Genomic DNA, 25,286 nt, shown 5'->3' with positions numbered 1-25,286 from the left:
CAAGATATATGGATAAGCAATTTTGATGACCCAAGAAAAATGAGACATGATAAGATCTGAAGAAGCAGTGGTGAGGAGATAGGAGGAAGGAATGTACTCAAGAAATATTTTAGAGATAGAGTTGGCCAGATTTACTGGCTGCTCTGATGTGGTCAGTGAGTAAAGAGGTCGAGAGGAGTCTGGTATTTTACAGTGACTATGCAGCCATGGCACTGTTCATAGAGACACCACAGGATGTAAGGAGAGGTTGGAATTAGCTCAGTTAAAGTGAGGAGAGAGTAGTGAGTTAAGTTTTAGAAAACAGTTGTTTGAAAATATGGATTTGAAGTTTAGGAGAAGGATATTTGGCTGACCCCTTCAGCATAGAGCAAGGATGGTGGGTATAATTGAGAATTTACACTGGGAAAGGTAGGAACCATTTTGAGAAATGAAAACAAAGAGGATGTCATCCTTAACTGGGATGAGTAGATGAGTCTAGGAGATAGAAACAGACTGCTTAAGAATTAAGACCAAGAGGCAATAGTTTGGCTTAATGCCAAAGGAGGGAGAATTTTAGGTACGGGTAGGTGGATAGTAGACACAGGTGCTCCAGATAGCAGAGGAAGATAAATACTAGAAATTGTTCACTGAATGTGGGGTTTATGGCTGTACTGATTTTATGAGGTGTCTGGAGTGGCCTGAGTGAAGTCAAATTGTAGTGGATTGGAGAGTGAGTGGAGAGAAGCGTGCTAGTCTTTAGCAATAAGCACAAGTGAACTGTTAGTGCATATCACAACTGGATGACTCTAGTTACACTTAGTGAAAAATAAAAGCCAGACTCTAAAGGTTTCTTACTGTATAATTCCAGGTATATTCTTGGAATAGAAAAATTGTAGAAATGGAGGACAGAGGGTGGTTGCCAGTATTTACAGAAAGGAGGGAGAGATGGGAGAAATGTGGGCGGAATTATAAAAGTGGGACAGAAAGGATCTTGTACCTAATTTAGTGTCTTCACTAGTATATACATTAACCTGTGTAGGTGGCAAAATTCTATAGAATTCAGCATAGGTACACACACACACACACACACACACACACACACACACACTGGTATCAGGTGGGGTTAAGATGGGAAAATCTGAGTAAGACAGGTGAATTGCACCACTGTCAGAATGTCCCCTGGACATGCTATTGTACTGTAGCTCTATAAAAGGTTACCATTGGCCAAAGCATGCAGGGTATTTTGTGCGATTTCCTTCCCATCCTTCCTTTCTTCTTTTTATTTTTAATGTTTATGGGTGTTCTGCCTGCATGTATATCTGTCTGTGCCCCATGTGAGTGTGCTTGGTGTCCATGGAGGCCAGAGGAGGGTGTCAGATTGCCCAGGACTAGAATTACAGGCAGTTGTGAGCTGCCATATGGGTGCTAGGAATTGAACTTTGGGCCTCTGGAAGAGCTGCCAGGTTTTGTTTGTTTGTTTGTTTTGTTTTTTTGAGACAAGGTTTCTCTGTGTAATAGCTCTGGCTGTCCTACAACTTGCTTTGTAGGCCAGGCTGTCCTTCAACTATCAGAGGTCCATCTGCCTTTGCCTCCTGAGTGCTGGGATTAAAGACATGTGCCACCACTGCCTGTCTACAGCCTGTGTTCTTAACATCTGAGCATCTCTCCAGTCACAAGTTTTCTATTTCAGTCAGGATTTCAGTGTGATTTTATTTTTTGGAAATCACTGTCATGTAAAGTTGTACCATAACACAGCCCCTTCACTGTACCGTACTCCTGCAGCCCTGCTTGCCAACTTGGATTGTGTACTATTTCTTACAACTTCACAAGTCTGTAATTATCTAAATAAAAATCTCACGGTCCAGCGAGGTTCTTGACATAGTCTCAGTTTACAGTAAATGTTCATTAAAGAATGACAATCATGCCTTATTGACATGGAGTAGACAAAAAGTTACAGTTGACTTCAAAACAAAGGTCTGAGCAATTGAAGGTAATACGTTTAGATTCCAAATGTGGAATTACTTTATTAAAGCAGCATTTGTTTTAATGTTTCAAGCATTCCTCTTGAGATATTTTTGACTAAAAGCTGCTGTGCCAGGACGCACCTACAGAGAATGCTAACTTATTACAATTACTGTACATCCCCAAGAGGGCAATCAGTCTCAATGCAGATTACCCCAAATGAAAAACAAAGAGTTTTCCCATTTACATCCTCAGTGAAGAGCCAGGAAGAGAAAGCAGTAAAATGGCATTTCACCCCTTTGGAGTACCCACCAGTCTGTGGTAGCTGTAATAAGTGGGGACCTGTAGAACACACGGCCAGCTGGCACACTTGAATGTAATGCATCTGCACTGTAGTTATCCAGAATGCTCTCATTTGGAGAATGCCACCTTTGTCGCTGTGGGATGTATTGACTAGATCATCAAGACCACCATAACATCAAGATTCACCCAGGGGTGAATACATCATGTTATGTAATGTAAAATTCTCAGCACTATGGAAAGTTTATTGATTAGATATTGTAGACTGTGCACAGTTGCATGCACACAAAGTTTAACTATAGAATGTTATTTTTATCTGCCACCAATTGAGATTACAAGTCATAAAAACACTTGGCTCCCAGAAAACAAGCACACATGGCTTAAGTTTCACTTGGAACGTCCCCTGGCCAGCTGTTTAAATGCTTGCCAAGTTCTTTGTAAAGTACTGCAGTAGCCTTCGTTTTTCTGATATGTTCCTCTGGGTTATTGACTTTAATGGAAGTTTTGTTTCTTTTTGCTCTGTGACTCACCATGGTAAATATAATTTCATATAAAGTAAAACTGGGACTGCCAAGATTGCTCAGCAGGTAAAGACATTGGCTGCTAAGCCTGACCTGAGTTCAGTTCCCAGGACCCATATGATGGGAGGAGAGAACCATCTGCTGAAGGTTGTCCTCTGACATGCACAAGTGCACCACAGCACACATGCTCACACACCCACACACCCAGAAAGAAATGCAGACAGATGTTTAACAAAAGTAAAACTAAGCTCTGGTACAAAGAAGGTTCTCCTCCTTTTATATCTTTATCTAATAGCCTTCATTTTTAATTACCGAATAATACATTCTAGGCATAATTATGATTCACCTTTTTCTTTGATAATTTTAATCTCTTTCTATAAAATAACTGATTTTTCTTTTTACTTAATATGTTATCATTATTTTCAAAATCTAATTTGTGGTACTTTTGTCAGTTTGTAACTTACTGACAGCTTGTAAATTTCTGTTTTGTTAGTGAAGAAAGTAAATATTAAGTAGCAAACAAAGATGATTATATTAATGTATTGAATTTTGGCACCTATGTGGATACTGTGGTTATTTACATCCTTTTCTACCCAGACACATAGACGTGTGTTCCTCTGTGCTTTATGCAGATATAGGTGCGCTCAGCTGACTGTCTAGGGTTTGTTCCTGCCCATTGGTGTTGCTCTTCCCCTAGATTTAGTATATATTTTATAGAGAGTTATATCATCTCCTTATCATTAGATGTCATGGAGGTATGTTTTCTTCTTAAATTCCACCAATTCATTCTCTCCCACCCATTAAGCCCTCTAGGCTGAATTTGGACAAATGCTCAGACTTGTTTTCTCTGTGGAGTTCGGAGAACTTCATAAGCCAGGCACTGATTGGAAAGGACTGATGTGCCATTTGCTTTCAGTCCTCTGGGCCCCGACTGGTTATCATTTATAGCCCCTGTGATCACTAGCTGTGCTAGGGCAAGCTGGTGTATTACCTCCTCCTAACACTTGTCTCACAGAAACAATACTGTTTGGGCTTTTATTGGATGAAATTTATACCATCTAATATAAACAACAGAATAAAATGGCTGCTGTGTTATAAGTTATAACCAGGAGATTTTTTTTTTTTTTAGAGGAACTAGGATTTTATTTTCTTTGAAATATTATTGGCAGACTTTACCCAAACAATTGTTACACTTGCCTCAAGGGATGCATAAAATATCTGTAGTAAAAATAAGACTAAAAACAGTTTTGGCAGCCGGGCGGTGATGGCGCACACCTTTAATCCCAGCACCGGGGAGGCAGAGGCAGGTGGATCCCTGTGAGTTAGAGGCCAGCCTGGGCTACAAATCAAGTTCCAGGACAGCCAGGGCTGTAACACAGAGAAAACCTATCTCAAAATACCAAAAGCAAACGAACCAAACAAACGTTTTGCATGAATGACATGATGTTGATAATTCTAGAGTATGGAGTGCTCGTTAGAAAGAGGCTTGCAGCGGTCTTGCCTTGGCTGTTCTTTTTGTCCGTGAAGTCTAGAGGTAGAGAGCCATCTTGGAACAAGGATGGAGGTTGGGGGCCAAAAGGGGGCACCTTGTTATTTGAGCTGTTTGTTCCATAAAGGGTGACTATACTGTTGCTAGTTTTTATTCCATACTTTAAATATACATATCATAAGGTACTATACCTGGTTGCTGGCTAGTTATACATAGTAACACACACACTCAGATCAAATCATGTTTTTAGTCTACCAAGGCAAGAACCAATTTTACTCTCTCTGCATTATTTAATTTTCAAATTTCAAGTTTTTGTCTAGATTTTAGCTTTGCCAAATAAAGAGTATCTGCCATATTCATGCATTCTGTAAAAAGCCTGAAAACATCACTATTTGTGATCACGATGGTCATAAATGAAAAGAAGAACCAGTGAGTTCTGAGTCTAGCAAGTGCTAACATTAGTGTGTGCAAGTTTGAGAGATAACAGGATGCTTACATCATCTCAAAGTATCTCCACATAGAAGCCTATTATTTATAAAGTGAAAAAAACCAATAATATGACAATAGAGAAATGTGGCCAGTACTGCCCCAAATGGATCTTAAAAATGATCAGTGGCAGGATAAATGAGCAGTGTGCCTCTGTGATGGCCTGAGCCATGACAAAGGGTGAGTTTTGAAAGGATGCTCTTTGATCCCTGTAATTTTGAAATAATTTTGAATAAGCAGTTAGACTATATCTTTTTGTGTTAGCATCTACACTGAAATTAAAATAACGTTTAGGTTTATTTGTGTGTGTTTGTTAGTGTGCCTGCCATGGGACACACGGAGCTCAAAGCACAATCCAGTCCTTCTCTCTGCTTACCACATTGAGTTCTAGGGATCAAGCTCAGGCCATCAGCCTTGGTTGCAAGTACTTCTACCTGCTAAGCCATCTCTTCAGCCCCCCATAAGGAAATTTTTAATGGTATTTGGTCACTATTATTTAATATGACTATGCTTTCCTTTCCTACTTTTTCTTGGTTTTTGAGATTTCCTTATACCAAAAAGCCTTGATAGTACTGTTCTTTTAATTTATTTTTAAATTTGAGAATATTGATCTTATTAGCCTAATTAAAAATACAAAAAGCCTGTATTGACAGTTCAGTAAGAAAATATTTGTTACTAAAACATCAGTGAAAAAAGTACCTTGAGCCTGAGATCTCAGACTTAAGATAACACTGAGAATATGGGAAACCTCAGTAGATCAGACTCATCTAGAGAGGAGCTAGTGCCTGAGTTCTAGCAAGAGAACTCAGTTAAAATACACCGTGAGGCCAGTGTTGCTTGTTCTCTGTCCATCATCACTGGCAAAGTGTATTGCACGTTTATGATTTGGTTACTCGGGTTTCTGAACATGAAAACTCATGTGCATGTGTGAGTGTGTATGTGTGTGACAGTGGTGTGTTTGTGTGTGGGTGGTCTGTGTGTTGTGTGTGTACAGGTATGTGTGCCTGTGTGCACTGAGCAGATGACAGAAGAGGGCATTGTTGTACTCTGTCACCAATTTCTTTGAGGCAGAGTCTCTCCTTCAGCCTGAAGCTTCACTTTTTCAGATAGGCTGATGGCCTGCAAGTCCCACTGCTTCTCTCCCTGTTTCTGCCCCCAACAGCAATGGGGTTACAGGCATGCTTGAGACCAGGCTTTCCTTGTTATGTAGATCGTGAGGATTTGAACTCAGGTCCTCATGATGTGCACTGAGCACTCTTAACTATTGAGCCGTCTCTCCAGCCCCACATGAAGGGCTTTTGAAAGAAGTTATAAATTACATTTTTGTGAAAAATGTATTTACCTTCATTTAAAAAAGTATTTATTGTTTGACATTAATTGTAACTAAAGCATCAACTATTTATAGACATCACTGTTGCTTTAAGAAGGGCTTTTTCTTCTCTGAGATCTTAGTTCTCCCTGTTTATTATATACATATTTTACACATCTGTTTGAGAGAAGATACCATCTAGAGTCTAGGTTTTAAGGATTTTCATTAGGAGATTCAAAGAAAGCTAAAATATTTCACTGTGCATAAATACATGGTTTATATGACATATTTTTTAAAAGTCCTACCTAATTTGAACTTGGCTTTTTTTTTTTTTTGATGAGTACTTACTGAGTTACTCAGGCTGGCCTTGAAACTCATGATCCTCCTGCCTTAGATTGAGCAACACTTAGATTGAGGCCCAGCTCACAATATTATAATTGTACTAGGGACTACCAGTATTTCTAGATGGCATGAAATTGTATTGTTTGCTAGAGACTATAAGTGGTTTTTAATGGTTCAAAAGAATTTTGAAATACATTCTTCTTAGCTGCTGGCAGATTTCTCTGCTTGAGCATTTCCCACATATTCTTGACGTGGACATACCACCTATAATATTGAACTAGTAATGCTGCTGTCTTTTTGCTTTCTTCAGCAAGGCTAACTAGAGCTGGCTATCTTGTAGGACTTAGTGATGCCCAGAATCCTTTTTGTAACAAGTTCAACTGAGTAACGTTAATTTGCCTAATATCTGAAAGCAGTTAGATTTTAGTATTGCCCTCTTAAAATGCTCAATATACCATCTAAGACATGCAGTATGTCAGAGGTATCACCTTAAAATTTTAAATTCTAGTTATCATTCTAACCTGTTTTTCATTATGTAACATTACACATGAATCTGTTATTACTAAATAAGATTAAAGTTAGTAGCTTTCTCCATTACAGTGTTGCTGTTGAGGTGTTTTGTAGGCTAAGTGTTGAACTAAGCGTAGTTAAGAAACAGGGAATGTGGCTGCAGAGATGAGTTAGAAATACACTGGAAGTGATTTCCTTCTTGACTCTGGTTCCTTCTCCTCTCCCTGTCACTGCTAGCCTTTTTCTGTTGGTGATGGGAATGTAACCCAGGGCCTTGTGCACATTAGGCCAAGCCCCCTATCATGGAGCTGTATTCTCTGCCCTGCATCTTTATTTTGTCTTTTAAAGGCCAGGTATTGCTCCTTGGCTCCTCCTCCTCCCGCTTCATCCTTAACTACAGGCTTTGCCCATGCTCCGTCTTCCCCAATGAGGGCAAATTGCCACAGCCTGCTTATTTTCATGTTCTGTAATAACTTCTAGAACCTTGTCTGTACTCCTGAAGCAAATGATAGTGTCGACCACTTGGCGTCTCTCCTAAGGTCCCTGTGCTTTTGGCTTCCTGCCACACACCTCTCTCCTTCCTGAGGTGTCTGCAGCCTGTCAGGAGGAGTACAAATGTAAGACTTTAGTAATAGCTTGGTGGCTATCCCACCTAAATTGGATATGACAAGCAGTTTATATAAAGGAGCTGTTTATGTTGTCTTAAAAAATTGATTTCATTCCTTATCTTGGGTTTGAAAATAATTTTTCTCTATGCTCTTAATTTGACATGAATTTGCATTTTGTTTGAAGGAGCTCCAATTAAGGTTGCACAGAGTATCTCAGTCGAAATAACTGTTACAGAAATTTATGTTGGGACTTTAAATAACATTTAATATTTTCCTTAAGAGTGATTGGATTGCTGGAATCAGTAAATTTTGCTTTATGCATTTATATCTGTTTCTTTTACCACAGATGTTTTATTATATTGATAATCAGTTCTCAGTGTGAAGAGCTTTGTATTAACCATTAAGGTCCTTTCTTTGTGGGAGTTCTTCCAGTGGTGCACTTGGAAGAGCTGAGATCAGTCCCTCCGACTTCACACCCGAGAATTCTCTCAGTAGTTCTCACCATGTGAGCATCTCTCCTTTTAAGGCTGGAACAGTACAGGCTTTATGAATAAACTAGTTTATTCTAGAGCCAGCTTGAAGACTTGCTTGCACCAAGATCAGGGGCTCACACCATTGGGGCTCAATAAGTCTGGCATTGGAGTTGGGGAGGCAGTGGTAAGCCTGTTTGTAAACTTGGGGTTTCTGAACGTTAATTTGAGTTTCCTTTCTTTCTGAAAGGCCAGTGTTTGTAGAGCTTAGCCTGTCAGCACTACCCAGTGTCAACTGTCAGGTCATGTTTAGCGTGTGGAGATATATTAATCTGCTGCAGCCAGCACAGTAAGAGGCTGGGATGAATAGAAGACTCAAGCAGATGAAGAGGGATTAACTGTGTGCTTTGAACAAACTCTTCAATCACAGAAGCAGTGATTTTACAAAGGATTAGCTGCTGCTTTTACAAATATTGATTACTGATTTGCTACTCAGAATGGAGATGACATAACTTGAGCAGTTGCTGTGGAGTGTGCTGTGTGAAGTGGACATCATTCATATTAATGGATTTGTCACAGGCATAATAGAAACAGACAGATTTATTACCACAGCAGTTGCTAGAACTGTTATGCTTAAGATTGTGTCAGCATATCTATTAAAACTTCAGGACTTTAGAAGTTTATGGCCTAGCTATAAAATTCATTTCCCAGATGGAATTTGGAATACCAGTTAAAACCTGGCACAATTTTTAATGCATATTCACATGAGTTTGAAGACATTTAAGTTGAGACAGCGAAAACCATAGATCATTTTGTTATTTGTGTAAAATGAGTTGAATACCTTTTCTCCAAAATGCTTGAGACAAAGAAATGTTTCCATTTTGTTTTCTTTTCTTTTAGATTTTGAAATATTTGTACATAAGTAATGAGATATTTTGGGACTTGGACTCAGGTCTAAACATGAAATCATTTAAGTTTCATATACACCTTATACACATAACCCAAGGGTAATTTTATGCAGTGTCTATCTACTACACCTGTGTTCTGATGGCAGGTGTGGAACTTTCTACATGTGGTATCATAGCACCCAAAAGTTTGGAATTTGTAGCATTTTAGAACTCAGATTAGGAATGTTCAACCTATGTCAACAAATTTAAATTCACTTTATTTTTCGGAAAAAAATTAAAAACACTAGAAGATATCATGGCACATTTGTATGGAAATGCCAGAATGAAGCCCATTGCTTTCATGTCACTTAAAAAATTAATAAAAATAAAATAAAAATTTAAAAATAGATAAAATAACTCTAAAATTCACTGGTAAGAATTATCTTTTAGAAAAGAATATATTCTTTAGTCTTTAAATATAACAGGTATTTTGTTTTGCCTCAGATATTTTTATGTTACAGTTGGGAAAGTTTTAGAGAGTTGAGATTTGTCTTCAGGGGCAAGCTGGACAATTTCCATTAGTTGTAGTAGGAAGGGGTGTGCTCCTTAGGAATAGTAAAGCAGTCTCACCTTCCGGGCAGAGTGCAAACTTGTGTGGACATGTGAGATGTGGATTAGCTAAAGACAGCTGGCTCTGTGTACATTCTCCTAGAGCAGGCTGATTGTTTTCATATTGTATTATGTATTGTATTATGGTACTGTGAACTTGAACCAGTATTGTCAAATCTCCTACATTTATTGGTGTAGTTGTCTGGTTATGGTTTTAATAATTAAAATTACTTAAGATACTAATTTTATTTTCTATTTAAAAATTGTGTTATGTAGAAATATGTAATTCATAATTCTAATAAAGAAAATGTTTTTAACTTTCCCCAAATAGCCTACTTCCTAGTTCTAGTTCCTAGAACTGCAAACAGTTGTGGGTGTGTTTTTCCTGCATTGTATGAATATATAAAATACAGAACCTGTATTTCAAATTGAAAAGTGTGTATCAGTTTGTGTGTTCTGTTGCTGTGTTTATCTCTCAAGCATTAGGGATATCCCTGTATAGTATAGATTTTTCTATATTATATTTCTCTAGTTCTGCTCTATTTTAAATGCCTATACATTTAAAATAAGTATCACTTTCTCTAGACAGGCATTTTCATTTATTTTTCCTGCCACAGATAGTGTTTCTCTTGTGGCACATATTAGGTACTGTGGTTTATTTTGTAGGATAGGTTTTTAGTTGAGTTCTTAGGGTTCTTGTCCATAGGACCTCATGAAGGCACAGTCTCCTCTCGCTCTGTCCACTGTTGTAGAACTTGCCAGCCACATAAGTTAAATGGTGGAATTCCATGGTAGTGTTTAGTTGGAGAGATGCTTGATTTCCCATTGAGCGCTATCCAGCAAACACTGTCCCAGATGCTAATCCGAAGGCAGTTGTGATTTCTGAACTTCTGGAGTAAACTCAGCAGTAAAGGCGGGAGTCCTGGGGCAGGATAGCAAGTCATTACAGTGACTCTGTTCTCATTCTGAATTGCTTCAGATTTTTAACCTATTTTTCTGTTGATCTGCTTATCTTTTTCTTAAGTATCTGCAGGAATTCATGTGGCATCTATGCAAATATCTTTCATTATCTGAAAGAGTCATCATTTGATAAACTAATATTTTTACCAGTTACTCATGTGTGGAATTATAATATCATACCCATTTTCTTAGATTGGTAACAGATAAGCAAACCAAATATTAAATTGCCATAGCAGCATATGCTGAAGAATTTGTGAGGTTCTTTTTAAAAACTTTTTTACATTTTCATTGTTCATTAGAACTTGGTTGTGTGAAAATTTTTTAAAGTTCATTTTATGTGCATTGGTATGAAGGTGTCAGATCCCCTGGAACTGGAGCTACAGACATTTGTGAGCTGCCATGTGGGTGCTGGAAATTGAACCCAGGTCCTCTGGAAGAGCAGCCAGTGAGTGCTCTTAACCTCTGAGCTGTCTCTCCAGCACCAGTTGGGTGAAATTTAACACTGCCTACATGAAAACTTAATTCAGCTCTTTGATTTAATTAATGACTTACCTTAGTATTAAGGAAACAGAGAATTTATTATTCATATAAATTTATATAACTTCTATTTTCATTAAGAATATGCATCGTGGTCCATACAGACATGATTTAATTACAGCCAAGTTCTTGGAAAAATGTATAATAGAATATTGTATCTATCACTATTCTTAGTTGATTTGGTGTAAGTCATGGTCCATATTTGCTCATGGGATTTGAGTGAGTGCATATACTTTGGCTTTTTGAGAGATTTGTGAGTGGTGAATAGTCAGTTGACTGCCACCTCCTCCAGTGTTTTCCCAGAGGAGCCCCAGGGCTTTCTCACTTGGTGTGATGTTCAAGTGAGGCTGACCACCACTGTTTACATGAAGCCACGTTGTTGTCACCTGGCACATTAGCAAACAGTGCAGCTCTCCAAGGTGTGAGCTTTGGCATTTAAAAAGTTAATCCTGCTGGCCCTTGTGGCGCATGCCTTTAATCCCAGCACTGCAAGGGGCTGGGGCAGAGGCTGGTGGATCTTTGTGAGTTTGAGGCCAGCCTGGTCTACAGAGTGAGATCCAGGAAAGGAGCAAAGCTACACAGAGAAACCCTGTCTCAAAAAACAAAAACAAAAACAACAACAAAAAATTAATCCTTTGTGCTGAAGTTGTTCTGGTATGACAGCTCTTAACCAGAAGAAGAGATCACAGTGGTGGCCCTGTCACCTCCAGGGAAGATAGTCCACACAGTAGACATGTCATCATTGCTTTCTTATGTCTTCCTTGGGATAAATATCAGTGTCTGCATTTGGCATTTGAAATGCATATCATATTCATATTGTCTACTTTAGGTAATATTCAGGAGAAGGTACAAAATGCACATTAATAAATAATTGACTACTAAGTTAATTGAGATATGGTTTTATTTCTCCTAATCAGTATAATAAGGAACTTATTTTTTCATATAGCAGTTGTTTCTCTTACTGATATCTGTAGATGGAATGCAAATAAACGTGCTTAGCTTTCCGCCAGGCACGGTGAGTGTAGCTTTGGTTCTAGCCTCTTCTACATAACCTATCCAAGCCAGGCTAGGTTAGACTCCATCTCAAAAAAAGTGTTTAATTTTTAAGTTGTAATTCTGAGTGGTTTATTGCTTTAATTTTTGCTGTAGCTGTTATTTTTTAAAAGTGAAGAACAATGGATTTATGGTAAATAAGCTATTTATAAATAATAATGCCCAACCCTTTAAAAGGATTATCTTATATGTTATCTTTTTACATCCCTGTTATAATTCTCTGTAGTTTGCCCTAAAGATTTGAGAACAAGGGCTGGAGAGATGGCTTAGAGGTTAAGAGCACCGACTGCTCTTCCAGAGGTCCTGAGTTCAATTCCCAGCAATCAATGGTGGCTCACAACCATCTGTAATGAGATCTGGCGCCCTCTTCTGTATACATAATAAATAAATAAATAAATAAATAAATAAATAAATAAATAAATAAATAAATAAATAAAAGATTTGAGAACAAAAGGTAGTGAGATCTACTACCTTGCTTCCTCACAAACTATTAACTAAGGTTCATGAACAGAGGGCCTGATGTTTTGACTAGGGTTCTAAGATAACTCTCAGACCTGTGTCACCTTCATTGTGGGGAAGAAGACGGACATTAAAACTCCCACAATAATTGTATAAATGGAATTGCGGAACATGTGGAAGGCTTGTGAAAATTTTTAGGAGGTGGAGATATATTTGTAACTTAGGAAAAGTATGTTTTCCATTTTAAACTTCTATATTTATTTGTTTGTTTCTTTGTTTCTTTGTTTATTTATTTATATTGGTTTTTCAAGACACGATTTCTTTGTATAGGCTTGGCTGTCCTGGAACTCACTCTGTAGACCAGGCTGGCCTCAAACTCACAGAGATCTGCCTGCCTCTGCCTCCCGAGTGCTGGGATTAAAGGCATACTCCACCATTGCCCAGCTTAAGTTTGTATCTTATTTTCTTAATGCTTATACAGTATTGACTTTTGAAAGGCTATTGTTTTCTGAATTCAGTTTTTTGGGTTTTTTTTTTTTTTTTTCACAGAGCAAATGGTTAAGATACAGGTGTGTAAGGGGGCTTGAGAGATGGAGATGGCTCAGCAGTTAAGAGTACTACCTGCACATCCAGAGGACCTGGGTTCAATTTCCAGCACCTACACGACAGCTGGAAACTGCCTGTAACTCCAAGATCTGACACCTCACACAGCCATACACACAGGCAAAACAAAACAAAATAAATAAATAATTAAAAGAAAAAATACAGCCATATAAAAGTCGCTCAGGATTTACTCTATGTAGAGGGTGAAATTTTATTTTAGATGCTATCTGTAAAATGTAAAGCTCTATTACTGAAATGTAGCTTTTAGTTGACCAAAATACAAGAACATAGGGGGTTCCTGATACCATGAACACACAAAATAGTAGTTTTTGTCTCTGAAGTGAACCTGCGGTTTATGTTTAAGTGTTTGATTCTGTGTTATCATCCCTGAGAACAAATGATTTTTTTTGCAGAATTTGCATAAATCACTAATTAGATTTTAAGGATAAAAAAATCATATTTTAACTTCTGTAAGAAACAAGTTTCATCTATTGCAAATATGTTATATTTAACGGTCTATTTTTTAGGCCAAAAAAAAAAAATCAGAAATCTTACAGCAATCTTTAACATCTAAGTAAAAAAGGTTATTTTTGTGAGAGAGGGACAGCAATCCTATATTGCATATTTGCTAAAACAGCAATCTTCAGTTGAGGTTCTGGTTAGACACCTGAGTATCTCTGACTTAGAAGAAGCAGTTCTAAGTGGGTGGAGACAGGCAGTGGAACCCAGTGGACAGTATAATTTGGCACATGACTTTTTGACAGCTATTTTCATGGTTACTGATGAACATACTTGATTTCAGATTTTTCTTAATTATCCTGGACTCTTGCCATTTGAATTTTGTATATTTTGGTAGATATCTATGAAAGTTAATAGTAGCTACAAACAACTATTTAGTGTAAGGTAGACATTTTTGACTGGCCCTTGAGCAAATACTTAATCACTTGGCTCATATTCATGAGCATTTCTGCATACATTAGCTATAGCATGGATGGCTGTTGTCTTCTTTGGTCCCAAACAGGCTGATTGAGGGCATAATAGAATTCTCATGAGGCTATTGGAATACTCATTTCATGAGGTATAGTTAATAAAGGCAAACTGGAATTACTCTAATGGCGGTCAAGTTTTGCTTTGTGGCTTTCACAGTGCCTTGCTGCTTTACATAGTGTCTACTAACAGATGGGAATTCTGTGGTTCTGAGAACTGAAAGTGGACCATCTTTGTGTCTAAGCTGGGTTGTGAGCTGCTCCTGCACCCTTCCCCGATGTTCAGTGCAGGAAGTTAGCACTGTAGCCTCTCTAGTCACCATTACTGGTGTACTAACAGCTCATGCCTCCCAAAGAAGAAACAGTGGTAAAGAAAGCAAGCTCTGTGGAGGGATTGTGCAAAACCTTTCAGTCACCAGGTATTCTCTTAGAGGCTACTATTTGATATGTCCATTGAGTATGTGATAGCTTCCTTTTTGCTACCCAAAACATGATAAGATGATTTCAGAGTCCAAATTACCCACGTAGAGTATAAAAATTAATATATATGCTTACTTTGTTTTACAGACATTTCAGGCTAAGATTTGATTTAGAAATTAAGCCTTTGCAATGATATAAGGCAGTTCTTCCTGTGTTAGCTATAGGAGAAATCACTAATTGCTCTACCTAGAATAAAGTGTGGGAGAAAGAGTTTCCACATTCCACATTTTGGACTAGTCCTTGTTAGAGCACGTGAGCAACACGGTTGCAGATATATTCCTGAGTCTTGGAATTGAGACAGCTTTAGAGTTGATTTGACCTGAGTTTTTTCATGCCTTAGATGAGGAAACTTGAGTCTCAGAGAGGCTAAGCGGATTTGCAGAAGCAGGGTGTCTTTTTAGGATTTCTTTATTTAATTGTGTGTCTGATTGCCTGTGTGTATGACCATGCACTGTGTGCATGCCTGCTGCGCACAGAGGTCAGAAGAGGATGTCATACCCCCTGGAACTGGAGTTACCTAGGGTTGGGAGCACTTTTGAGGCCATTTCTTAAGAAAAGTTAGACAAGTATTCGTGAATGGATGAGTAGGAAAGTGTTCTCAACCTGCAATGAGGTGATAGTCTCCAAAAAATGAAGCCTTGTGTGATGTGCATCAAATATCAAACACGCATTAAGTGAATATTTTTTTTTCTTGAAATGAGTATATTTACCAAATGACCAGGCCTGTTTTCAGATTCATCGTGGGAGTGTAGAAGAGATAAGGGAAGGACTCTTTCCCTCAATTTGTGGACTTTAAGTGCGAAAATGAAGAATTTAAAAGGATTTGGATAAGATCTTATTGTACAAGTCTTCCACTTAGATTTATTTCAAGCTTTATTGTTGTTTTGTTTTAGTTTTAGTTTGTTTGTTTTTGCTTTCCAGAATGTTACTGTTTCCCTGACTTCTTTCCCGGTATGCTTGCTGTTGGTGTATAGGAAGGTTACTGATTTTTGTGTGCTAATTTTGTATCCCGCTACTTTGCTGAATATGTTTATCAGGTGTAGGGGGGTTCTGGTGGAGTATTTTATGTGTAGAACCACATCTCCTGTAAATATGGATCCTTTAATTCTTTTCTTATTTGTGCCCTGTTATCTCGGTCCTTTGTTCTTACTGCTCTAACTAGGACTTCAAGCACCATACTGAACAGGAGAGGGAAGAGGGGACCCCCTTGTCTTGTTCCCAATTTTAGTGGAAATGCTTTGGGGTTTTTCTCTGTTTGGCAAGATGCTGACTGTGGGTTCTTATTGTGTATTGTCCTTATTATGTTGAGATATGTCCCCTGCTTCCCTAGATTCTTGGTACTTTTATCATGAAGAGATGTTGGATTTTGTCAGAAGCCTTTTCTGAATCTAATGAGATGATCATGTGGTTTCTGTCCTTGAATCTATGTGGTGGATTACATTCATTGATTTACATATATTGAACAGCCCCTGCATCTCTGGGATAAAGCTGATTTGATCATGGTGGATAATCTTTGTAATGTGCTCTTGCATTGGGTTTAAGAAAATTTTTCATCTATATTCAACAGAGAGAATGACCTATAATTTTCTTTCTTTTTTTCTTTTCTTTCCTTTCTTTTCATTTTTACTACAATGCAATGGTATTTTCCAGACATGACAGGACAGTGCATATATCAACTAACCAGTGGCTGTGACAGTATGCCAAGACTGCCTGAGCTCAAGCGAGACAAAATTCTCCATGGGGATTGGTGGGACAGTGGACACAAAACCCCACTACTAGCTGAGGAGCTGTTGATGGTGGATAGCTGCTGGGATAAGGAGGCAGCTTTCTTTAAGGGTGTGGCTCCTGGTAGGTGAGCCATGCTCCAGGGCAGACCCCACAACCAGGAGTATTTGGGCAGCATAAATTTGTTAAAATAAAACAAAAAGGAGATGTGTGTTGATCTGGAAGGAGATAGGAAGGTGGTGAATATGATCATATATGTTGTATAAAATTCTCAAGCATTAATAAAAATAGTATTTTAATAAAAGGTTTGGATTAGCCCATAGGTTTGTTAGTGTTGGGGGGCACAGTTGATTGATGAGGAGTTTATCCTTAACTTTTTGCATTTCAAGGAAATAGTCTCATCCTGTGGTGACAGTATTTGACTAATCCAAGATTTGACTCAGTGAGAGAGCACATGAGCAAAGAACAGTCTCTAAAAATCTCCTTTTTCTCCAATACCAACAGGAATTTTTCATGGTATGTAAGTGGTGGGAAGATTATGCTAGCTGGAAGGTTTAGTGTTCATGTCGGAGACTATATAAATGCCAAGCAATAAAACGAAAACCGTAGTCAGCAAAGGCGACGCTCAGAAACTTAGCAGGAATTGCATGAAGTCAAGATTGAACAACTATAAAAATGTGACAGTGAGGCCCATAATACCATAATGACCTGTTAATGGTAAAGTAGTGAAAGCGGTTTTAGGTCCTCCCAAGTCTAGTATTTAAATTGGCCGCCAACCTTCTCATAAAAACATGAGGAGGAAATGAATCCGAGATGTCTGTTGTGAAAGGTCTTTGAATCCCTCTGATCCCTTGACACCTGTTCGTACAAGAGAAGAAACTGAGTGAGACACTAACATAGAGCTAAGAAGTCAGAACTTGTGTTGATTTTAATTCATATTTCAAGCTTTTTAAAAATTGCTGTGATCCAGGATAGACTTTTGATCTGTTGAAGGTAAGCTGTGCTGAAGGATGAGGATACAAAGTGACCTGTTTACTCTGCAGCATGTTTGGAGCAGCCTTATTACCATCAGCTGTACACCACCCACATGGAAGCTTATGTCATTTGTAACTCCAGTTCCAGGGGATCCCACACTGTCTTCTGTCCTTCAGTCTTATTGTGCACGTATGGTGCAGAGACATGCATGGAGGCAGAACACTCATACACATAAAATAAAAAAAAATATAAAGTATTTCCCTTTAAAATGACTTGTTTTCCTCTTTAAATCTGGAGGACATTTAAATTTTTATTGTGTTTATTTGTGTGTGTGTGCATGTGTCCACACACTCTGTGGAGGTCAGAGAACAACCCACAAGAGCTGGCTCTTTCCTCCCACTTTGTGCTTCCTGAGAATCAAACTCAGGTCATCAGGTAACAAACACCTTTACCTGCTGAGCCATCTCAGTGGCCCCAGAGAACATTTGTTTTGTGTTATGATAATATATTTGCCCAGTGAAAGTACAAAGATTGTGGTACTGCTACTCAGTGAGACGCAGGTGTTCTACAATACCTTGGTTAACGTAATGGTTGACCCAACTTGTTGTCCCCTTAGATATAATTTCTATATGATGTTTTAAAAATTATTTATTTACTTATTCATCTGTCGACTGTCTAGTTATCATTCTTGTAAAGAGCTGGGGAAATTTCCAACACACCAGTGAAGTTACTGAATGACCTGTCACATATTCCCATGAGTTTCTAACTGACTTTAACTTATAGCTTAATCTTTAAGTTTTTCATAGAAATTGACTGTTTGTTTGTGCTGCTTCTGATGATCTAGTCTTAGACTCGTAAATGCCTTATATAAAAACTAAAGCATAAAGCAGACTCATACCCTTCTGACTTAGGGTTGCTTTGTAAATTTAGAGGTGGGAAAGAGAATTTGATGTGGCCTCAGAAACAACCACTGTATTTCATTTTAGAGGAAAATCGCTTTGTTTCAGCTTATGGTAGTAAGAATAGACAGGTAAGAGTTGATGGCATTTAGATTCTTGAAGAGCCAATCCAATAGAAATGTAAAGATGCATTTGTGGTTCATGTGAAATTCCTCACCTCTCTAGCTGGGATTTGTTGTGTTTATTTGTTATAGTTCTGTGTTTATTAAATATAGATTGAAAATATCACCCTTTTGAGATAACTCAGCTGCAACATATACTGCATTTGTATTTAGGAACAAGTATTTATTTATTTATTTATTTGTTTATTTATTTGTTTATTTATTTGTTTATTTATTTATTTATTTTTAACCCAAGATTTACAAGAGGAGAGAAGGGAGCCTATGGGGTGGATTTGAAGTAAGGTTGCCAGGTCTGATTTGCATAACTGCAGTAATTATAGGTACACTGAGGTAATGAGGTGAGGTCAGCATGGCTTTTCCAAAGTGAATTACCACGGTTTTTCTTTCTTTCACTTCCTACAGGAAACCAGTTTCCTCCGATTGCAGCCCAGGACCTTCCTTTTGTCCTAAAGGCCGGCTACCTGGAAAAACGCAGAAAAGGTGAGCCGTAGGGCTAATGACAACATGAAAGCTGTTTCTTTTTCCATCTTAAGCTAAAATGTATTTGTGGCATACTCATGGAAGCAGTGTTCTCTTTAGGCAGTTAAAGGATGTAAGAAAATGTCGGTGACCTTATCCAAACATGAACGTCACTTTCAGTTTTACCTAGTTTTTACTTGAAAAGCATTAGATCTGGCTTTCAATGCAACATGGGGTATGTGTAAGTGATTCAAGAGCAGTGTCCTACATCTTCTGGGAAAGCTTCAGGCCACGACTGTGTTCTCAAGGTTGGAGTTTCTCACAATTAGCACATACTGGCCTGCTGTGGTTCAGAACAGCTTGACATCTCATCTGCCGTTACTCATTTCAACGTTCCCTCTCCATTGGCCTTGGTAATTGTGCCTTGGCCAGGTGGTCATCCCCTTTCAGCACCAAAATAAAATGACATCTGGGGGTGGTGCTGTGATATGGGGAGAGGAAAGCAGGAGGACTCTTTATGACCATGCAGCGTTCCTTAGCTGCACTGCAGACCTTCTGATTATATTCCAGTTGAATTTTTTTTTTTTAATCTTTTTAAGCTGAAAGAGGTAGTAGAAATGATCCAAGTCAACCCTCCCCCCTTTTCCTTTTGTGACAAATTTGAGAAAATCAGACCTCATGGGTCAGCTATATCAAGAATGTGTAGTCAGATGCCTTTTGAGACTGTCTATGTCGGGAAAGTTTGGTGGCCAGACAGTTGAAAAGGTCGTAAGTGTGGTGGCCCCAGCTCTGCTGGACTTTATCCATTGCTGCTGCCTGTCCATTGGGATGGACAGTATAGACTAGCATCAGAGGTACGAGGAAGCTCAGAACGTGTATTAGCTAGCCTTCCCTGGGTGGTAAGGAAATGACACTATGTAAGCCATGTCTAGTATCTCACCGCACATCCTGCTTTTTTCCAGATCACAGCTTCCTGGGGTTTGAATGGCAGAAACGGTGGTGTGCTCTCAGCAAAACAGTGTTCTATTATTACGGGAGCGATAAAGGTAGTGTTGGCATTTGCTTACATCAGCTTCCTTTGCTCGAGTTTGTGACCATTTTCCTGCAGAATGCACAGAGGACAAAATAGAAAAAGAACTGAGAAGTTTTGAGAATTATAACCTAAGATTAATTTATAATTATCTTTCATTATTTGACAAATGCTCTGGATTCTGGACTACCCTAAAACTTAACACACTTATGTTTTTATGAATTATAAAAGAAAGTAAAATCATTTTCGCTCATATGGCTTTTCACCTTAGTAAATGTTTATCTGGGCTACAGTTGTAGAACTTGAGAAAAATGAGGACCATGATGATATGAGATAAAAATTTTTGAAGAGAGGAAAAGTAGTATATATTTTTCATATAAAATGTAGTGGATACAGTACTTCTTAGCCTGACTTTACAGATGCCAACAGAAAAGCAGACGTGTATTGAGTTTGCTAAATCCCAGCCCTGTCTAAGCAGTTTATCTATCTACCTAAGCAAGCCAACTAGCATAACTTGTTTAACGAAGTAGGCTCATTATAGCCTCTTTGTTTACTGATAATGTTTGTATTATCGTATATCAATTGTACATAATTGCCACAACCTATGTGGCTTGAGTAACAATTTCGTCAATTTCCTATGTGTCTGAGGTCTCGGTCCTTGGCATGGCTATGCATATGTCAACAGTTCACGTTTATTCAGGACTTCACCCAGGGCTTCCTCCATTCCTTACACATAACAGCTTTCACCGTGACATTTCATTTGGGAACATGATGCGTGGGATTGCATTCTCTTCTCTCTCCCTTTCTCCTCCCCTCTCCCCCTCTCTTCTCCCTTCTCCTCCCCTCTCTCCCTCTCCCTTCTCCTCCCCTTCCCTTCCCCTTCTTCTTCTTCCCTTACTTTCTTTCCTGTCTTTCTCTCCTTCTTTCCTCCTCCTCTTCTTCCTCTCCCTCCTCCTCTTCTTCCTCCTCTTCCTCCTCTTCATCTTCTTCTCCTTCTTCCCTCCCTCTTTCTCTTTCTCTTCTTCCCCTCCTTCCTTTCCTTCGCCCTCTTTTTCCTTCTTCCTCCCCCCTCCTTCCCCTTCTTGTTCCCCTTTTCCCCCTCCTTCCCTTTCTTCCCCTCCTCCTTCTCCTCCTTCTTCCCCCTCTTCCTCTTCTTCCCTTTCTTCTCCTCCCCAAGTCTCATTAGGGTTACAGCAGCAAGGTCACCTTGCCAGTGGCTACACCACTGAAGAAAATGTCCCTCCCTCTGCCATCAACCATTAACTGCATATGAGTCTTCAGGAAGCAGGGCCCTATGGGCCCCTCATCAGCCCTGGGCATATCCATGGATCCAGCCTTGTGCAGTTATCCCATTTACTTTAGTGTTAGGAAAACAAAGGACAATGTCCATTCTCAGAGTGGTAAAAGGCAGGCCTGTTTACCGTTCAGCTTGTGACTACTACAGACCTGTGTTAACTTTAACACTCTACAACTTCATACTTTATTAGTATTAGTTAATAAACTTCATTTATTAGCCAGTGCACAAATTTAGTAATAATACACATAATTTTAGCTTTCTTATTTGAATAAGTGAAGCTGCAAAATAATGAAATTTTACACACACACACACACACACACACACACACACACATTTCTAGTTTTCCTTTTTTTTTCAAGGGAAAGCAGATCAGAAGATGGATATTCTAAAGTAGAAGCCATTGCTTATAGAGATAAGCAATAGCCTAGATGGTAGATATGATTAAGATGTATTATGAAATCATTGTTTTATACAATGAATATATACTAATTTTTATAAGTAGTATACACACATATATATGCAAGTTTGTATGTATTTTACACAAAACAAAAAAACAGTGAAAATTTTCTGAAATAAATACTCTGTCCTTAGAGAAAATAAGAAAGAAAGAAATGAGTAATGTTTATTAGAACAATGTGCAGATGAAATTATTCTATTTCAGATAAATTTGAAGTTTTATATAATACCAGAAGTTGGTCTCACCATTTGCTGATTGGCCTAATGACTTTGGGATGTAGTGGCCAGTCTGGATTCTGTCATTAGCATGGTGTCTGTAATAATGGCACCTGTGAAGTGGTCACAGTTTACAGCACTCAGACTTCCTCCTCCTGCTGTAGCTGAGGGTGTCAGTTAAATTGTCACAGGCCCTGATGTGTATTACCATTATGTAATGACATAGTTTTCTATACTATTACGAGTTTAGATAAAAATCTTACCATTTCTCAAAGAGAAAAAGCCCTTTTCCATCAGACTCAGAAGAAGAAGTTTCAAATACTGTGACTTTGGTTTAGTCAGGCTTCTCACTGTATGTCCCGAGGGTCAGTGATTACTAATGGCAATGTTAGGTCAAAGCCAGCAAATCTTCCTAAACCCTAAGGAGTGTTTGTATTGATATTTCTCTCCAGAGGCCAATGTTCCATAAAGAAATTCTGGCTAGACTCTTTGAGGTAGTAAACTTCCATTTCTATTCTTCTTGCTAGACCTGATGGTGCTACCATTCTTAGCATTTTGCATTTTAAGTGCTTTGCAATCCATTTAGTTACGCAGCCACTTGTGTTCCAAAAGTCAGTGCCATCACATCCCCTCCTTGTTGGCCTAAAGACCCAGCCTGAGTAGTGCGCCCTCAGTGCTGTGTCTTCCCAGTGTCCCAGGTCTGTGTGCAGCAGCTCTCTCTCCTGGAATCCCTGTCCCTTCTCTTTAGGGACTCTGAAAAAAGTCTGCCGTTAGACGTTTCTTAATTGCTTGTTTGGCATGATCCCGATTTCCTGCCACCTTATCTTTTTCCGGGAAAACATTATCAAATAGCATTTTAATTTTCTTTTGTGTAATCAAGTAGCTGAGTCTTACAGCTTTATTGTGCGTGTGAACTATCACCTAAACTTTGGAAAGAGCTATTTTGATATATGAAAACTGTAAGCCTCTAAGCAAGTAGGATTGAGATAAATGGTTCGCAGAGGCACAAGGCGCAGTTGGTTGATACCACTCACTAGGTTAAGCCATACTTCGTTACTGTTTGACACGTACATAGCTCACATTTTCTACCTTATTGTGCGTGCCAAAAATCATATTGACCTATCAAAGTAGTAATGGCTTAGAAGGAGTACGGCCATCCTCCAGGGTATGTAATGCACTTACCTCTATACCCATAAATATCTCTGTATTTATTATTCATAGCCATTCAGGTCCTTAAGTAACAAACATATAGTACACGTTTTATCACTTTGTGAAATACCATCCATCCTCCCATCTCCTTCCTTTTCCCATGACTGTCGTAAGCCTCATTCACCAAGTGACCTACATCCTAGATATTCAGATTCCCATCGAGGCATTCATTCATTCACTTACTCATTTATTCACATTTTATTAGGTAAACATTTGCTAGATACTTGGTATAATAAACAGTGGGAATCCAAAGATCCTTTGAGGTGCTCACTGCTTGAAATGTGTGACTACCAGTGAGAAGATAGGAGGCTGTGAAATTGGAGGCATCGGCTGGGCAGATAGACATAAATTCAATGAGGTATAATAAGTAATTTAAATTAAATAGCTTTGGATCACAAAGGAGTGAAACTAACTGCTAGAGGCCTTTGGGGAAACTTGTGATAAGGACATTTTATTGGGCCATAAAGAATGAAGAGAAGTTTACTGGATAAAAGCCATAATTTTAATTATGTGTCTATCCAAAATTTGTATTTTGGAGCCACTTTGGAGAAGGTAGTGTTAGGACGTAGAGCATTGGAAGTGATTGGACCACGAGGGCTTCACCCTCCATGGATGGCACAATGGAGATGTTCAAGTGAGCTCTGAAACCGCACCTTCTGCCTCACAAGGCCAGTGTTTCTCCCTCTGGAGGATGCTGCAGCAGAGTGTCCACTTGCAGCAGAGGGAAGACGGGAAGACCCCGCCACATTTTAACCTGCTGGCACCTTGGTCTTGGACTTACTAATCCGCCAGAATATGGAGAAGTAAACTCTGTTGTTCATAAATTACACAGTATTGAGTGTGAGGGAGGTGGGCGTGGACTCAGAGAGACCAGAGGGTTGAAGTGGCCGGTTCAGGAGAGGGAAGAGCAGGAAGTCATCACCGTGAAAGCCCATGGCTAGGATCAGTGTGGGGAGCAAAGCTGGAGCACAGGGAAGAAGGAAGGAGCTGCGTTCGCTTAAAGATGTAGCCCGGTCCTGTTTCTCCGCAGATTTCAATGCGTTCGCTTAAAGATGTAGCCCGGTCCTGTTTCTCTGCAGATTTCAATGCGTTCGCTTAAAGATGTAGCCCGGTCCTGTTTCTCTGCAGATTTCAATGCGTTCGCTTAAAGATGTAGCCCGGTCCTGTTTCTCTGCAGATTTCAATGCGTTCGCTTAAAGATGTAGCCCGGTCCTGTTTCTCTGCAGATTTCAATGCGTTCGATTAAAGATGTAGCCCGGTCCTGTTTCTCTGCAGATTTCAATGCGTTCGATTAAAGATGTAGCCCGGTCCTGCCTGTTTCCCTGCAAATTTCACTGGACCACTTAAGTATTTTGCCTCATATTATTTCATTTTTTTTTTTTTGTAGTGGAAGTTAAATCCTCTTGCTGTGTAAGTGGGTCATTGACTGGTATTTGTGGAATACCTCCATTTGTAATGCATGTATGTTTATTTCCCTGAGAAAGATCTGATAAAGTGTGCTATTAACTTTGTCTTAACTACCAGGCATGTCTAAAGTGTTTAATATAAATTTAATATAAAGTGTAGTTTTCTTGGAGAATGGGGGAAGAATCGAATGTGTTGAAGCACTAACTGTTTTTCACTCTTCCTTCAGTATTTTTCCAGTTAGGTATTTCACAGCTATGTCTGGGGAGCATCAGATATATAAAGTGTCCTTTGGATAAAAGAATTTCATAGATGAGTCATGTTTGTACATGCTGCATATTAAATTTTTCTCTTAGAAATGCAATTGGTATGTAAATACGCTAAAGGCCTTAAGAAAGGCATGATTGTATAATCTAGACTCATGAAATTCTTAACGTTTTGGGTTTTGTCAGTACTAAGGATATCTTGTGCATAGGAGGTGATGCTTTACCACTGAACTACATCCCCAATTCTGTTAACATAGTTTAATTCAGCAAAAAGCATCTTAATCAAATATGCTCACAGAACCCCCTGACATCTGAAGGAACACATATTGGACAGTGCTGTGGGCCTTTTCTTTCTCCTTTTTGTTTTGATGCAGGATCCCCACTGTAGTCTAAGCTAGCCTCTGTGCAGGGTCTTCTTGCCTGAGGTCCCTTGCTCATTTACAGGCACACACCAGGCCTGTAATTTTCAAAGTATAGTTTTGTAAAACTTAGAGTTAAGTATGGAATTTTTCAACCAAGTGAAAACTTAAAATTTCTAACTGGAATTTTTTAGTCACCCATATATATAAATTATGACTAAATAGATTGTTTAGGCTGAGGTCATGCCTGTCTAACTCA

At 38.8% G+C, this 25,286-nt stretch overlaps 1 protein-coding gene across 1 annotated transcript in view; it reads left to right on the top strand.

Annotated features, from left to right (window-relative positions):
- Window positions 1-25,286, top strand: part of Skap2 (src kinase associated phosphoprotein 2) — a 155,694-nt gene that overhangs the window by 75,371 nt on the left and 55,037 nt on the right. The window contains exons 5-6 of the mRNA XM_036182949.1: window positions 18,734-18,811; window positions 19,753-19,836. Of these exons, the coding sequence (XP_036038842.1) occupies window positions 18,734-18,811; window positions 19,753-19,836 (162 nt within the window). The remainder of the gene's footprint in view (window positions 1-18,733; window positions 18,812-19,752; window positions 19,837-25,286) is intronic.

This window comes from Onychomys torridus, chromosome 3, assembly GCF_903995425.1.
Source record: "Onychomys torridus chromosome 3, mOncTor1.1, whole genome shotgun sequence".
Taxonomy (NCBI): Eukaryota; Metazoa; Chordata; class Mammalia; order Rodentia; family Cricetidae; genus Onychomys; species Onychomys torridus.
This window is presented reverse-complemented; position numbering and strand designations above follow the sequence as displayed.